Consider the following 16,613-nt stretch of genomic DNA (forward strand, 5'->3'; position numbering starts at 1 on the left):
CCTCCATCCCCGGGGCCTGGCAGCAGCGTGGCAGGGAAGGGGTTAGCGCGGAGCGGGGTGCTGGGCACCGGGCAGCCTCCGTGGGTGCTGTGCCGGCAGCGCAGCGCATCCCGCTCTGCCCGCTGCATTAAGGGCTGCGGGCGAACCGCATCGCTCCGAGGGGCTTCTATTCTTTCGCCTCCCTTTCTCCCCAAACCTCCTCGCTCCTTCCACCCCCCCCCTTTTCCAACAGTCGCTTTCTTGGGATATTTTTCATGCTCCGCTAACAGCCGCTGCTTTCACGGCCCGCGTGAGCCGGGCTGCCTCATGAAGATTTATGAAACTGCAGTAATAAACTGTATTTGAAAGATCCTCTTTATGATAAACCCCTGCCAAGGCGCTGGCGGGGGGATCCGAGCGGACCGCGCCGCCGGCCCTGCGGCCGCTCCGACCTGGCGTGGCTCTCAGCGGGCACGGGGCAGGTTTTTTGGGAGCCTCCCCCACCCCTGTCTCCCAGCGAGGGAGCGGGGAGCTGGCGGAGAGCTGCAAAGCAGCGGTCCTGAAGAGCATCACCCGAAGCACGGCCGGGGTCCGGAGCCTCCGGTTGCCTCGCTCTCCCGGGAAGGAGGCGATGGCCGCATCCTGCTAGGAGCCCGGGCTGCGGCCCCGGCACGGGTGGCATCTCTGCCAGAAGGTAGGGAAGATGGATGGATGAATCGGCAAAGAGAGCCGCGCTCCCTTAACCCCTCGCTGCTCCGAGAGGGGCTCGCCAGGATTTACCGTGGGATTTTGGCTGTCGTGGGAGCCCTGCGTCCGGCCAAGGAGCCGCCTTCGGCCCCCGGAGATCCGGGTGCTGCCTCCCCCGTCCCGACGAAGCCGTTTGCTGGCCGCCGTGGAAGCTGCCCTGCGCCCACGGGTAAGCGATGGGTGGTCCCTGTGTGGGGGGCATGCCCCACTTGGCTGGGCTGGGGCAGTGCTGAGATGGGGACCCTGGGTGGGCTCCGGCCACCAGCTCTCCCACTCCAGCAACCTACCTGGAAGCAGCCCCGGGAAGCAGCATCCAGGGATCGGCTGCTGTCATCGGAGCAGCCCGTGCATGAGAACCGCAGCTCCGGCATCCGTGCACCATCCCTGCATGGAAGAGAAACGACTCGGCGGGGGGATTTTGGGTGGCAGGATGCAGTTATCCCGCTGGGGTGAGGCGGGGAGGGAATGATTAACACCTTCATCTCGTGCAGAGTGCCAGGGAAGCGTGAAAGAGCAAGGGGGGGTCCCTTTCCGAGATCCCTTTCCGAAAGATCCCTTTCCGAAAGATCCCTTTCCGAGGGACCCTCCATAGCCCAGTCGTTGGCCATTCCCTTGTCCAACGGGATCGGGAATCCATCCAGGCTGGGATCTGGCCGGCACAGGGATGGCTCCATGCGTGTCTGCGGCGGCTTTTCGCCCTCTTGCCTTAGCGGGGTTCGTGGATCGCGGGGTTGGTGGTGCTTGGGCTGCCTCCCCCCTTCTTGCTCTGGAGCCTGGCGTGGGATGCGGGAGCGGATGCGGCGCAGCTGGGGATGGAAAAGCCCCCGATGGCATCCAGCTTCGCTCTGACCCCTGGGCACGTTGTGCGGGGCTTTCCAAACCATCCTGTTTAGCAGTCGGCAGAGAGGCAGCGAGCTGGCGCCTTCCACCCTCGGAGCGCGTAATTAGGGAGCGGGGAGCTGCATGCTGATGCGTGGCTCAGCAGGGAGAGGAGGAGGAGGGTGGGAAGGAGCCGGGAAAGCAGCCTCACCCCCAGGGCTGCTGAACCCGGGGCTGGCAGAGGCTGCAGGGAACCCCCGAGCCCCCCACCCTACTCCTGCCTCCAGCTTTGGGGCCTCCTTGCTCCCTCCCAGTGAGGAAGAGGAGCCACAGCTCCTTCCTCCCAGCCTTGTTGCTGATGCAGCTGGGGGCTTTCAGGGTGCCCTTCGCCCCTCTTCCACAGCCTTCCCGGACACGCTGTTCCAATGAGACATGACAAGGCTGGGCTCCCAGTAACGCTCACGATCCGGCACTGCAGAGGGACTGGTTTGGTGGCACCGGGCCATGCTGGGTGCTCTGTCCGCGCTGGGGGGACTCCTGGGTTCCCACTCCCCCTCTCCTCCATCCCAGAGCTCAGAGCTCCAGGGATGCACCCGGGCACTGCCAGCGGGCACCTAATGCCGGGGCTGGGCTGGGTGCTGGGTGCTGGATGCAGCCCCCCAGCACGTCTCCGCTGCTTCGCCGTTACAGAGCGAGAGCTTGAGCGACCGGCCGAGGGCAGGAAGGAGCTTTCTGCCCGGTAGCAGCAGACCCTCGGCAAGAAGCGGGTGTTATAGGGGGCTGTCACGGGGAAGGAGAGGTGGGAAGGCAGCTCCCGGGGCTCGGCAGGGTGGTACCACAGGAATTGCTCCGTCTGCATTTCCCATCAGTGCTGGATTTTAGCAGAGGCTGCTCAGCCGGTGGTGCCCGGGGACCCCGGGATGATGCCCTCAGCCCCTGCTGTGCCGCCTTCTCCTCTGCCAGCCGAAGGGCCGAGCGTCCCCCTTGGCACCTCTCCTGTGCCACTTTCCCTGCGGGATCTCGGGGCACTTTGCACGTGGCTGATGCACCATCACGACCTCCCCTGCGCAGCGGTGACGCGGGGACCCGGCTCTGGCTCGAATTCGGTCTCCTGGGTGAGGGGGTGACAGTCCCTGGGCCGAGATCACGTTCGGTGATGGAGCTGTGGGGGACGGGAGCTGCACCGGTTGGTTTTTTGGAGGAGGAAAGGGAGGATCGAGCTTTTTTTTGGAGGGAGAGGATGTTTGCTCATAGCAAATGACCTTGAGCAGAGGAGATTTATGTCTGTAGTACACGCTGGAGTCCTGTCCGACGTGAATAACACAATCAGTCGTTATAAAGCGAACAGGCTGGGCTGATAAATAATGAAGGGAACAGGAAAAACCCTCTATGATTTGCTTAGCACGAGCTTGGGAAGGAAGGGAGGGAAAAAATAAGGACAAGGAGGGAGATGAATAATGGATCAAGGTTAAATGGTGAGCGAAAAAGGAAAGCCTGATCCCGGGGGGTCCCTGTGACGCGCGTGCTGCAGGTTGCCAAACTAGTCAGCGGCGGCAAAGGCGGCTCGTGGGCTCGGTGCGGGCACGGCGGCGGCAACTGGACGGGCGCAGGGCTGCCTGATGGGCTCCAACAGCACGAGACCCTCAAAAGTGCCTTCTTGGGGTGGGGGCCTGTGCCCAGGGCTGCTCTGAGATGGACGTGGGGCTGGGGGCTGCGGGTTGGCCTCATCCTGCAGCCACCAAGGAGGTGCCAGGCGCTGGTAGCATGTAGGGGCTTCCAGGCATTCATTACAGCTCGGCACAACTTCCTTGGAAATTAAAATTGCGATGTGCAGCTAATGAATTATTAGCAAAGGGACGTGTCCCTTTCGCCTCGCTGCACCCCTGTCTGCACCCCAACCTGCACCCCTGCTCGGGATGACATGAGTTCTGCCAGAGGGCTGGGACAGGGCACAGCACCCCTGCGATGCCCGGCATGGTGGTGCAGGTTTGGTGCTCCAGGGCTGGGTGGTCTCCTGGGAGCAGTGGCCGCAGCACGGGGGGCTGAGCCCTTCGGCGAGGGTCTCCGGCAGGGCCTGGTAGGGAGGGCATGGGGGGGCTGGCAGGCAGGGTATGAGGGGGCTGGCAGGCAGGGCATGGGGGGGGCTGGCACGCAGGGCATGGGGGGGCTGGCAGGCAGGGTATGAGGGGGCTGGCAGGCAGGGCATGGGGGGGCTGGCAGGCAGGGCATGGGGGGTCCTGCCAACCCACATGGGCACCAGCAGAGCACAGGCACTGACGGGTAGACACGAGTGTCCCCCTGTCCTGGCCCGCATTTTCATTTTCTTTTTGGTTTGTCCATGTGTCTGTGTCCCTTCTCTGTCTGTGCTCCGGGGCTGTGCCCGGCTCCTCTGTCCTGTCTGTGCCGATTCAGTGACCCAACGCTGTTTTATTCATGTTTCGCTCTGACCATTGTGGCCTTGGCAGCCCCCTGGCCCCTCCGTCCCTCCCGCTGCCTGCTGCCCGTCCATCTCCTGCCACCCTCAGCCCCACATCTGGGAGCAGGGACACCACTGCCATGGCAAGGGGACAAACCCCGCACCCCCCAACCCGCCACTTGTGCCCCTTGGAGGGATGACCCCACTCCCAGCTACGCTTATCTATCCCTTTTGGCTTAAAACCCTCTCCCTGTCCCCAAATCTTGGCACCCCACCTCCGACCCACGGCAGCGGGGGTGGCCCTGACCCCGCTCTGCTCTCCCCCCACCCGCGCAGATCCCGAGCGGACGAGCACCCACATGATCTCGGCGGACGATGCCGAGTACCCGCGGGAGTACCGGACCTTGGGCAACGGCACCCGGCGCTTCTCCAACGTGGGGCTGGTGCACACCTCGGAGCGCCGGCACACCGTCATCGCCGCCCAGAGCCTGGAGGCCCTCACCGGCCTCCAGAAGTCGGAGATGGAGCGCAAGCGGGATGCCTTCATGGACCACCTGAAGAACAAGTACCCGCAGCACGCGCTGGCGCTCCGGGGGCAGCAGGAACGCATGCGGGACCAGGTAAGGGGCGTCTTCTCGGGGTGGGGTGGGGGGACAGGGACCCCAGCAACCCCCTCTCTCCCCAGGGCTGGGGGGAGGGTGTTCCAGGCACATTTACCTGCCGTATGGGTGGATTCGGTCCCGCTGGCTGTCAGCAGCCGTGGGGAGGAGAGGGATGTCTGTCCGTGCAGGGGACACGCAGGACGGTGGGTGTGATGGTGGGGGGGGCAGCTGGCCCCGCGGAGGGGTGACACCCAGCCCAGGTCTCTGCGGGTTGGGGAAGGGGCAGCCTGACCTGCGGGTGGGTGTCTCTGCAAACCTGCTGCCTGCCTGGCACCGCACGGCCCCGCCAGCCTCGCCGCGCTCCCCACGCCTCTGCAGCCCCCCAGCACTGATGCACTTGCTCCCGGCTGTAGCTCGCATGGCACAAAAGGTCTGAATAAATAGTTTGCCCAGGGAAAGCTTCTCCCCAGCCCTCACCCCTGGCCCGGCTGCAGCTCTGCGGCACGTCCCCGTGCCAGCCCATGGTGCCCAGGGTGTCTGTGCGGTGGTGCTGGGGAGAGGATTTGGCTTTAATCATTGTTCGGGGAGGCTCTTGGTGTCAGCAAGGGGTCCAGCCCCAGCCTGGCCGCTGTGCCCCAGTGCTCCCCTCTGTGTCATGGACCCCCCCAGTTGAGGATGTCGGTGCAAAACTGTGACCGGACCTGAGTGGCACAAGCACCGGGACGGGGATGATCTCTGAGCCGGGGCGGTTGGGTGCAATGCCTGCGCCAGATATCCCGCCTCGGCTGCCCAGCTGGTGCCAAGGCACATGGGCAGAGGCAGCGAGGGGCCACGGCTCTGCACCAGCACATGCTGCTGTGCAGTGTGGGCCGGGATGTGGGCAGCAAAGGGGTGCCCAGGGTTTGGTACCCACGTCCACGCAGGGATGTCCCTTGTTCCCCTGTTCCCTGGAGACTCAGTTGTCTCCTGGAAAGGTTGGAGCAGGACAGCAGTTCCCGGGGCAGTATCCATCCCTCGTGCCCGGGGGTGCCTCCCAGGGTCAGGCAGCACCCCAGGGTGCTGGGGAGCCCGGATCACTCCTTGTCTGGGTTACAGGGATGCCCCAGCCCTGGGGCTGTCGGGGCAGCAATAAATCTCCGCCCATATCAGCTCTTTTTTGTAAAAAGGCCCAGGGGAGGGTGAGCGTGGAGCAGCTGGGGGGTGCCTGGGAAGAAATCTTCCATCACCCCCACCCAGATGCCTGCCCGAGGGACGGGGGCGACGCTCCCAGCCCTCGCAGTGGGAAGAAATCCAGCTTTGCAAGGAAAACCGGTGAGGCCCCGGCATGCCACCCGCGCTGAGGTGGCAGCATCATCATCATCATCGCTGCCTCCTCCAAGCTGCTGCCTGTCTCTCACCTCCCCTCGCCCCAGCAGTGCTGCCTGGGGGGGGCAGCAGGGGGGGCCCCCACTCCGCAGCCCCCTCTCCTTGCAAAAAGCTCGTGGCTGGATGCGAAGGGTCGCGGCCAAATCCCGCGCCGCTGCGCTGGTTTGCACCGGCCGAGCATCCGGATTTTGGCAAAGGGCTCGCTGTCGATGGCGGCTGTGCCATCGCCGGTGGCACACGCCGGGCAGGGTGCGGCACACGGTGCCCGGTCCGTGTCTGCGCTGCCGGGCACGAGACCGAGCGGTGACGTTTGCAGCCGCAGAGTGATGTTTCTCGGTAAATAACCAGGAACCTTTCCCCGATCGTTACGATGATTTAAAGACTTTTTTTTATTTTTTTTAAGCAGCAGCTATAAAAAAAAAAATCCAGCTGGTGTTGGCTCGGGGGCTGAGCGGCTCTGGTGGGTTTTTCTAAGGTGAAAGATGAGCTGGATTCTGGAATTAGCTGCTTTGTTTCTGCACCCCCTCGCTCTGGTGGGTGCCCAGCGGGGCTCGGGGGGGGTCCAGGTGTCTATTGGCACCGGTTGAACCCAGACTGGCTTTTTGGGGCTGGGGGGGCTGAGGGGTGGGGGCTGCCCGGTGCGGGCGTGCAGGGTGCTGGGCAGGGGCACAGCTCCGTCCGTCCGCCCAGCCACGAGCATCACCTGTTTGCAATGGTGGGGAAAGATGAAAACCCACCCAAATCCTTTTATATTTTTTTCTTTTTTTCTTCATTTTCCCTGCAGGCAGTAAATAATAACAGGGAAAAAAATGAAACCAGAAACACTGGGAACCCCGGGTGCCAACCTTTAAATGACATTGGGATACAGCACTCCGGGCCTGCCTGGAACGTTTGAAACTTGCTTTGCTCTTCTAGGGCAGCCCGGGAGGTATCGCAGATCACAGGCTTTGCTTTTTTTTTTTTTTTAAATTTTTAATTTAAAAAAAAAAAATCACATATGAGAGAGTTTACAAAACCAGAGGTGAATAGAAACATTTCATAAATGTCAACATCCCTTTCAGCGCGGCGGAGCCCGCAGCAAAACGCCGCCGTGCTCGCGTGCGGGAATGGGAAAGCGAGCGCGATATTAATTTTAATCGTAGGTATATACAAGAGAGCAGGAAAAAAAATCCAGGGAAATGATTGTGCCAACAGACCGCGAGCAGAGCTGCGAATTTAAAACCCAGCTGGGAGAACGCGTTAAATGGGGATGTTAAGAGTAAGGAGAGGGATGGGAATCCGGAGGAGGGGGCTGCTGGGCAGCGGGTCTGCAACTGGGGTAAATCCTGCCCCATGGAGGGGGGTGTAAAGCTGGCAGGACAGGGATGGCATGGCCGGGTTTCACGTCTCCCCATCATCAGTGCTCTGGGATGTGGGATTTGGCGGGGGCCACCGCCGCGGCGGCCAATACCCAATGTATAGAAAGTTGGGAACACTGGGAAAAACGCGGATATGATGGTTTAAGGGGTGACCTCCCCCTCGCCCCTCCCCGTCTCTCCCTGATACCCACCTTGCTCTCGGATGTGCTGCTCTGCACGGGGCTCCGAGGGCACGCACCGACCGGGAACGCATGGATTCTAGGCAGAGAAACGATAAACCCCAGGAAATAAGGGATTACGCATCTTCCTGGGCCCGTGACCGGATTAACACGCGTGTGCCAGCCGTGTCGCAGTTAAGCCCTGCGTACGTGGGCACCTCGGGGTTAAACACCGCAGCGGAGCCGGAGCAGAACCAGCCTCTTCTCAGGTCGAAATAAAAGTACATAAAAGCTGGGATTTGGGCTGGTCCAGCTCTGCTGCAGGAAAAAAACCCACAAAACCAAAAACCCCTGAAAAACCCCGAATACTGAAAAGGCTGGGGCTGCGTGTTCCCGTGTCGGCGGTGCCCGGCAGCAGCAGATTTGCAGCTGCCCGGGATAAATCTGGCTTTGGAATCACTAAATAACGGCTGGCACAGGTGGATGCACCCGCGAAGCCGGCCCCCTCGCCGGAGGGTCCCACCGGCATCACAGCTGTGGGTGCGTTGGTGCTGCGTGGGGCAGGAGCAATCCCGCGGGCAGGGGGTGCAGGCAGGAGGTGGGCACGGGGGTGGGCAGGCTGGGGAGGGGCTGGTTTGCCGCAGCTGGTTTCGTGCCTCAGTTTCCCCAAATCAAATGGGGAACTTGGCTGCTGTAGGAAGGAAATTGTAGGAAGGAAAAACTCCTGGGGCATTCGGGGTCCTGGGGGTGACGAAGGCCGTGCCAAGCCCTCGCGAGTGGGCGGCCCGGGTGCTGCGTGCAGGGTGGCACCAGGGCTCGCGCAGCTCCTGCACGGGCTACAAAGCCCCCCAGGGTGCTGGGGTGGGGTGGGGAGAGCCCGGCAGCACCTCGTGCTGCAGCAGCGTCTTATGGGGGTTGTCTCTGTGTGTGTGTGTGTGTGTGTGTGCATGTGTGTGTGTGTGCATGTGTGTGTGTGCATGCATGTATGCATGTGTGCATGCGTGTGCATGTGTGCACGCCTGTACACGTGTGTGTGCATGTGTATGCATGTGTGTATGTGTGCTCATGTGTGTGTGCATGCATGTATGCATGTGTGCATGCGTGTGCGTGTGTGTGTGCATGTGTGCACGCCTGTACACGTGTGTGTGTGCATGTGTATGCATGTGCGTATGTGTGCTCGTGTGTGTGCATGCCTGTACGCATGTCTGTGTGCATGTGTGTACATGTGTGTGTGCATGCATGTATACATGTGTCTCTGCATGTGTGTGTGCATGTCTGTGCGTGTGCATGCATGTGTGTGTGCATGCATGTGTGCATGTGCATTTGAATGTATGTGTGCATGCATGTGTGTGCATATGTGCACGCATGTGCACGTGTGCGTGCATGTGTGTGTGCGTGCATGCCAGTGTGCGCGTGCCTGTACGCATGTCTGTGTGCATGTGTGTACATGTGTGTGTGCATGTGCGTGTGCATGCATGTATACGTGTCTCTGCATGCATGTCGGTGCGTGTGTGCATGTCTGTGCGTGTGCATGCATGTACGCATGTGCGTTTGAATGCGTGTGCATGCATGCGTGTGCATATGTGCATGCGTGTGCATATGTGCATGCGTGTGCATGCCTGTACGCATGTGTGCGTGCACGTGTGTGCATGCCTGTGTGCATGCCTGTGCGTGCGTGTGCATGTGCGTGTGCACGTGTGTGCATGTGTGTGCGTGTGCACGCGCGTGCGCGCGCACGGTGCTGCCCGTGCCCACCCCACAGCCCGCCCGTGCCCCCCTGCCGGGGCGCGGCGTGGGCACACGGTACCTGCCGGGCTGCGCTCCGTGCCCCCCCCCGCCAGCCCCCAGCACACCCCCCCCCCCCATCCCACCCCGACCCCCTCCCGGCCCCCCCCGCTCTGTCCCGCCCCCCCCCCCCCTCGCCCCGCCCTCGCCGGGAGCGCGCGCCCCCGCCTGGCGCGGCGGCAGGTGGAGTCGCGGTTTGCCATGGCGACCGCGCCCCTATAAGGGCGGGCGCGCGAGGCCGGCGGCGGCCGCAGCGGCGGCGGGAGGCGGCGGTTCCGCTCCGCGCCGCGCGCAGCGGCCTCGGCCCCGCCCGCATCCCCCCCCCCGGGCCCGCGGAGCGGCCGCGGCGAACGCTGGCACGTCGGAGCTGCGGATCCCGGGCCGGGCTCACCTGCCGCAGGTACCGGGGCGAGGGGGGGCCGGTGGGGCAGAGCGGGGCGCATCCCATCCCATCCCATCCCATCCCATCCCATCCCATCCCATCCCATCCCATCCCATCCCATCCCTCCCCATCCCTCCGGGGGTGCGGGTCCGGTGTCGCGGTCCCCTCCTGTATCCCGGTGTCCGCCTCCGTCTACTGCAGTCCCCCGACCTCCCCGTTCCTCCAGTATCCTGGTGTTCCTCCCACCCCAGCATCCTGATCCCCCACCCCGAGATCCCGGCTCCCCTCTCCCACCCCCATCACCGACCGATGCCCCCGGTCGTGCCCTTCCCGTGGCCGCGGGGCTCAGCCCCAGGGTGGGGGCACTCTTCCCTTTTCCCTCCAACCCTCCTATGTTCCCTTTTCCTGGGGGTCACCCCACTCCCAGGCTTGCGGCGGAGAGCGGGGGCTGTTCAGGGGTCTCATCGTCCCTGTGTCGCCCTTTGGTGCAGTAGCTGGGGGGGTCTCACCTTGCTCTCCCTGGGTGCACCCGGGGCCCTGCAAAGCCCCCAGCAGTGCCCCACCTGCCACCCCACGTTGTCACCCATGTCCCTGTCCCTCTGCGGGGGACACTGCTCCCCTCTCCCCTTCTTGGGCTGCGGTGTGGGCAGCCGGAGCGGGCAGATGGTGGCCTGGGCACGCAGCATCCCTGCACCATGAGGGGGCTTGTCTCGCCTCCAGCTCGTTTGGCCGAGCATCCTTCCCGTGGGGGACCTGCTGGCACTATGAGGACCCCCGGGTGCGTACCCAGCCCAGCTAGGGAGCAGGACCCCCATGATGCGAGGATTGGCTTGGCAGCATCCTGCTCCAGCCCCCCAAGAGGTGATGGAGCTGGGCACATGGAGAGGTGCCCATGGCCTTGGTGTGAGGTTGGCATTGTCTTGTCCTTTCAGGGTGCCAGGCTGGGCTGGGGGTGCCCCTGTGCAGGCGGGACATGGGGTACCTGGACACTCTGCGTTTGCAAACCCAGTGGTGATGGCGGATTGGGAACGCACCCCGAAGCGAACTGGTTGGTGGGAGCTCACTGGGGCGGAGGGAGCAGGAAGCGGGGCCCTTCGTTGCTCTTCCCGGGGTCTGGTCCTGGTCTCCGGAGGTGCAGCGCGTGGTGAGCCGTCGCAAACTGCTGTAATGGTGGAGGAGAGCGTGCGTGGCTGGCGGGAGTGACACGAACGAGTGTGTGTGTGTCCCTGTGACTGCAGCCAGAGCTGTCACTATTGATTCTCTTTTTTTTTTTTTCCCCTGCTGGGAGCAATTCCTGGCTGATTAAAAGCGACCTGGCCCACGGTTTGGCTGGGAGTCAGGTCCCTGGGAGCCAGGAGTCTGGGGGTCACCCCGCTTCTCCTTGGGCTTTGTGCACGGGGCAGAAGGAAGCGGATCTTTAAGACCCTGAGAAGTGGGTAATAAATACGGCCGCGTTGGTGACGGTGATGGCAGCCCTGGGGAGGGCATCGATGGGCCCATGGTATCATCCAGCAGGGAGATACCCAGCGGATGCCCATCAGGAATTGGGTCCGACTCCATCCCAGCAGTACGTGTGGGGTTCTCTGCGCTCCCCCGGTTCCTCACCGCGGTTCAGGGGAGTGCAGTGCTGGCATTGCCACCGGCATGGCGAGCCTGGGTGAGGTGTCCGTATTCCTGCCTCTCCAGCACACATGGATGCGATGATGTGAATGCCAAAAGTTTCCCGCTGTTCCTAACCCAAATTCGACTCCTTCTGCCGGTGGCTTCGGGGGTCCTTTCAAGACATCCTGGGGCTGCTGCGTGCTTTGGTGTCACGGTGCCAGGCTGGCACTGAGCAGGGTTAGGAGATGGAACGCCAAAAAGCTGCAGCAGCTGGAAAAGCAGCTCTGTCCCCGCTGCTGCTGCAGACCTGGCTCCGGCGGGGCTGGCAGCGTTGGGCAGGGAGTGGAGAAGAGCAGGTTGCCCTCCAACAGCAACTGCTTCAGTGCCTTCTGCCCCCCCCAGCTTTGCTGCTGGCTGGGCAGGGTAGGGGCAGCACCCTCTGCTGCACCCCAGGGTGCCAGTACCCCTGGGACCCTGCGGTGGGAGGCAGGGCTGGCGGTGTGGGGGGACGGGGCTGCTGTAGCCCCACCGGGAGATGGTTGCGGTGCTGATGGATCTGCAGGTCCTTGAGGTCTGGGGTACCCTGCAGAGGATGCAGGATGTGGCCCTCCGTGCCCTTGGCATGGGGTTTCTTGGGGATTTGCCCACAGGGATGCCCTTCCCTGGGCTTGGAGGCAGCTGAAGGAGGGTGCAGGTCACCCCAAAACTGCCGGGGGTCGGATCCTGGCAGGTGCCCAGCGGTGCGCAGGCAGGGAGCGGATGGATGCCCGCTGCCTGCTGGCTGCCGCCGGGTTTACCTTGCACGTCCCTATTGTGTTGGTCCACCTACGCCGTGCCGTTGTCATAGCGACTCTGCAATCTGATCTGCCCAACTTCTGCCTGGTTTCCCTGCCTTCCCCCCAAAAAACCTTTGGCCCTGCTCCGTGTCGCGGGAGCGGGATGGAGGGTGGAGGAGCCCTTGTGCTGGGGTGTGCGGCTGCTGCCCGCCCCTGCTGGTGCAGGGGCTGGGTGATGATGGGACAGAGACCCCCCTCTCCCTCTCCTGAGCAGGCTGAGGATGTGCTGAGCACCAAGCCTGGACCCCAGGGCACCTGCAGCATCAGAGGGGTCCCTGACTTTGGACGTGGAGGCCACGGAGGGGAGATTTAGAGCCCGAGCAGCAGTTGCATGGCTGATCCTCAGCAGAGCATTTGTCCTGATGCATCACTACTCCGGGGTGCATCGCTGTCAGCATTCTGCTGATGTGCTTTGCGTTGGCATCAGGAAAGGGTCAGGAGTGCAAACCCGCTGATGTCCGAGGGCGTTTGTGCTCTGATATCACCTGGGCTGCTTCAGAGACGCTGCCTTGTAGGTCCAGGCTATAATTGCTGTTGGAGAGCCGTGGAAAACTCTTGGAGAGGAGGCTGGTGCATGGATGGATGGATGGTGTGGTCCTGCAGGCAAACTGTGAGCAGTGCAGCCAGGCCAGGGGTCTGTTGGTGGTGCCATCAGATCGCTGTGACAACCTGCTATGACATCTCTGATGGCATCTCTGCATGGCCACCAGAGCCTCTTTGGGCCAAGGACGGGAGAGGGGTGTAGTAAACCCCATGCCCCTGCCGAAAGATGCCTGTCCCTTACAGAGGAGCAGCAAAGCAAGCACCTTGGTGCCCTTTTCACGGTGGGGTCTGGGTTGGATGACCCAAAAACCCCTCCTAAGGGGCTAAACTGTCATGGTTTAGCCCCTTAGGAGCCCAGATCCTTCGGGAACTAGACCCAGCGCTCCTGCATCCCATCTTGTCTCGTGCTGGCCTCCTGCCTGCCGGGCTGCTGAGGTTGGAGAGGTCCTTGTGCAATAACCGAGAGCTCAGAGGCCGGTATCTGCAGTGCACAGCGTCCGTGTCGCTCTGCACTCCATCTGCTTACTGGTTGCATTCGCCTCCCCGCCTCGTCAGCTCGCCGTTTCCACTGTAATTCAGTTTCTCTTGTGCCGAAAAGCATGGAAAAAAAACTTTAATCAGGAGAGAAACAGATTAAACTCACTTCAGCGTTATTTTTCAAGGAGATTTTTGTTTGTCGAGGCGGCGTGCCTGAGGGGGGACTCTATCAGAACCTGGAACTCCTGAAAATGAGTTAATTAAAAAGCCAATGAAACTGCCTCTGTCCCTCCCTTTGGCGGGGCGTGCTGGGGATGCTGCTGCTGCCCATTTTAGAGGGCCACATTCTGCTCTGCCTTGTTAATCACCATCAGATTTGTGCTATAATTGCTAACCAGGGGAAGTCTGCCTTGGTCAAGGCAGTGACTCACCCGGATTTCATTTACCTCCTGGTCTTCTCCTGGGATGATCACAAAGACTAATTTTTTTTTTTTTTTCAACTTAACTCCAAAATGTTCTTCTCTGCATTCCTCCAGCTCTGGTTTTCCTCTCTGTGCGTGTACGGGTGCATCTCTCTGAGCATTGGTGTGTGCACAGGTTCCCTCATGGCCTCGGGCTCACGGGAACATCTCAACCCCCATTTTGCGCTTGCACGCACGCTCCAGCTCCTAAGCACGCACACACGCGTGTGCACACGTCTGTGCTTTGCTGGGGCGGGGGGGGGGGGAACAGTCCTACTTAGTCCATCATTTTGCAGCATCATGGACATGACTTTCATTGTAATTACAGCCTCAGCCTTTGTAATTCTTCATACCTTCTGCACAGCTCTGCTGCAAGCGAGCTGCCCGTTTTATCGGTTGTAACGAGGCTGTCGCTTCAAATCCTCTCTCGGACCATTATCTCCCTTTGATGCTTTTGAAGAGCCAGCGATATGTTAATTCTACCTTGGCTCCCTTCTCTTCCCATCTCCTTTTACCAACCCACCCTTCCAGCCTGGCCGGCTGCCGCGGGGCTCGCAGGGGAGCTGGGCGCAGCGCCGGGGCTGTCCCTGCTCCGTCCCCTGGCACTGGGGCAGCTGCTTAAGGCTGTGGTTGCTCATGCTGCCCTGGTCCCGCATCACTGCCATGTCCTTGGGCACAGCGTGTGCCCAGAGCGGGGTACCTGTGCTGGGGGAACGCGTCCTCTTTGCTTTGGGAGGTTTGGGGTGGGTGGAGGACAGGCTGGGCAAAGCGCCGGTGCTGAGCCCCGGTGTGGCAGCAGCGCCTGCGAGAACAGATGGAGCCCTCAGAAGGTCGGTGTGGTGGTGTCCATCGCCCGCTTGGTCCTGGCAGGCAGCGCCAGATTGTCGGCCCCGGACAGTCCAACGTCTCAGCGGGGTACGGGCAGGGCAGGCAGCACATCCCCTGTCCCCCATCCAGCCCGGGGCTGGGGCTGCCAGTGCAGGGGCTTTTTTGGGACTGGATCCAGGGACCTGGGAGAGGGTGAGTGCTGTGCCGTCCTGTACTCTGGGTCATGCTAACCAGCCCAAATCTCTTCCAGAATGTTCCTGATTCCCTCCCACAGCACTTGGGGTTCAGACAGGCTCATCACCGGTTTGATGTGGAGTGGCTGTGTGCGGTGGGGATGTAATTTATGGACTTTGTGATAAGCCTGTCCAGTCATCCTAAAATAATAAATAAAATACATACCAAGGGCTGGCATGAGATAGGATCAGTAATATCAGGGTCTGAGGAAAATTACTGAGACTCTTCAACAGCAAAATAAAGAGCATGGAGTGTTGGGGGAAAAAAAAGAAAGTTACAGAAGGGAAAAAGTCAGGAGCATCATCTCCCACTGCGGACTGGGACAGACTGGTTTGGCCACAAGTTTTCCTGGCAGTGCTTGGAGCATTTGGCTGAAATTCCCGACCCCATTGTGGGGGCTCATTGCAGCCATTCAAAGCACAAAGGAGCTAACTGGGAGGGGGGAGCATCCCCTGGCCGGGAAGGCACCATGTCCATGGCTGCGGGTACCCTCCACCTGGCACTGCCCTGCCCAGATCAGGGGTCTCTTGCCCCAGCCCCCTTCCCTGGCGGTGATGGGGGGGTGCCTGAGCTTCTACCCCCGGCTTGGATGCTCCGGCTGGACACATGGCAACGCATGGCTTTGCTCCCATGTGTGGCCGGGCAGGTGCTGGCGCTGCCAACCCTGCCTTGTCCCTGGCACCGCGGCCCAGGAGCGAAGGGTGTTAATTGCTGGACACGACGGATGGGCTTTGTTTGGGACTGAAAGATGTTTTGAGGCAGTTTCTCGCTTTCAAGCCCCTGGTGTTTTGGAAAAGCTGTACGTGCCCACGATAGGTTTGGATCCTGCTGGTTGTTATCTAAGAGCGCCTGGTAATCACGGCTCCGGACTTCTATTTCTGGTTCTGCTTCTGAGTCACGGCGTGCCCTTGGAAAAGACCTTTGTGCCTTGAGGCTTGTCTGCATGAAAACACCGCGCTTGTTTGACTTCAATCGCTTTTAAAACAGTTTTGTTTTGGTTGAGGCAGAACTTGGGCTGGGTCTACTGGTGTCCTCTGGAATATTAATGGGAACTGCGTCTTGAATTGAAGTGAGAGCGTCCTGCTGATGCTTGAGATGGTCCAACGAGTGAATTTGTGTTTATATGCGTAGGCTAGACCTTGGTTTACCTGGTCAGCAGAAGGGTTAATACCCCAGCAGCAAACCTGCTAGTGGATTCTCAAAGTCCTCGGAGAAATACTCCGTGATGGTCTAAGGTTGTTGCAACTTCCCTACGCCCGGAGCACTGTGATAGGAAACTCCTTGGCAGTCATCGGGCATTGCAGGGCCTGATGGGGATGGGGAGCTTGTTTCTGTCAAAAATAATAATAATAACAACAAAATATTCATCCTCTAAGTAACAAACTTGGTTTGCAGCCACGGTGATTGCAGCGGGGAAATAAATGCTGTAAAAAAAAAAAAAATAAATTAAAGTGATGGGTGGGCACGAAAGGGGAGTGAAGAGCCGCCAAGAACTTTGATCCCAATAAAAAGGCCGTTGGGACGGAAGCTGCTCTGCACCCATTTCTCCCACGGCACCCGTCAGCAGCACGTCTCCTCCGAGGACTCTGGGATGGTGTGGTCATACTGGTGCTGCCGGTAGCGATGCCGCGCTGCCATCCCGCTCCCCGCTTTGCTCTGCTGGCGTCACCCCGCGCCGCGCTCGGCGCTCCGCACCGTCCCAGCCTGCGTGATCCCGCTGCCCCATCCCGCCCTCGCAGCACGAAACTGAACCGGCCCGTTGGGAGGGGACTTCCAGCAGAAACCAGAGCAGGTTTAATGTCGCACTTGAAAGTCAACAATTCTCAAAAGGAAAACAGAAGTCAAACCAGAATCTTAATGGTATTTTTTTTTGTTTGTTTTCTTTTGTTTTGTTGTTTTATTTTTTTTTTTGTTAGCAACCCAACTACTGGAGCTTTAAGGTCAGTATTTCTGATTTTTCATGCTTCTGTTTGCAATGCATGCCCTTCTCCACCCTCGCCTCATCTCCGTGTCTGTGTAGG

General features: G+C 60.7%; 2 protein-coding genes across 2 annotated transcripts in view; both read left to right on the forward strand.

Annotated features, from left to right (window-relative positions):
* The window catches only part of EPOP (elongin BC and polycomb repressive complex 2 associated protein), a 63,346-nt gene extending 62,718 nt beyond the window's left edge, over nucleotides 1-628 (forward strand). The window contains 1 exon segment of the mRNA XM_086626314.1: nucleotides 497-628. Within this exon segment, the coding sequence (XP_086482440.1) occupies nucleotides 497-628 (132 nt within the window).
* Nucleotides 629-3,679: 3,051 nt separating this feature from the next.
* Nucleotides 3,680-16,613, forward strand: part of SRCIN1 (SRC kinase signaling inhibitor 1) — a 40,859-nt gene continuing 27,925 nt past the window's right edge. The window contains 3 exon segments of the mRNA XM_086626315.1: nucleotides 3,680-3,701; nucleotides 4,298-4,581; nucleotides 16,509-16,532. Of these exon segments, the coding sequence (XP_086482441.1) occupies nucleotides 3,680-3,701; nucleotides 4,298-4,581; nucleotides 16,509-16,532 (330 nt within the window).

The sequence above is a fragment of the Tauraco erythrolophus genome, chromosome 25 (assembly GCF_009769465.1).
Source record: "Tauraco erythrolophus isolate bTauEry1 chromosome 25, bTauEry1.pri, whole genome shotgun sequence".
Classification (NCBI taxonomy): Eukaryota; Metazoa; Chordata; class Aves; order Musophagiformes; family Musophagidae; genus Tauraco; species Tauraco erythrolophus.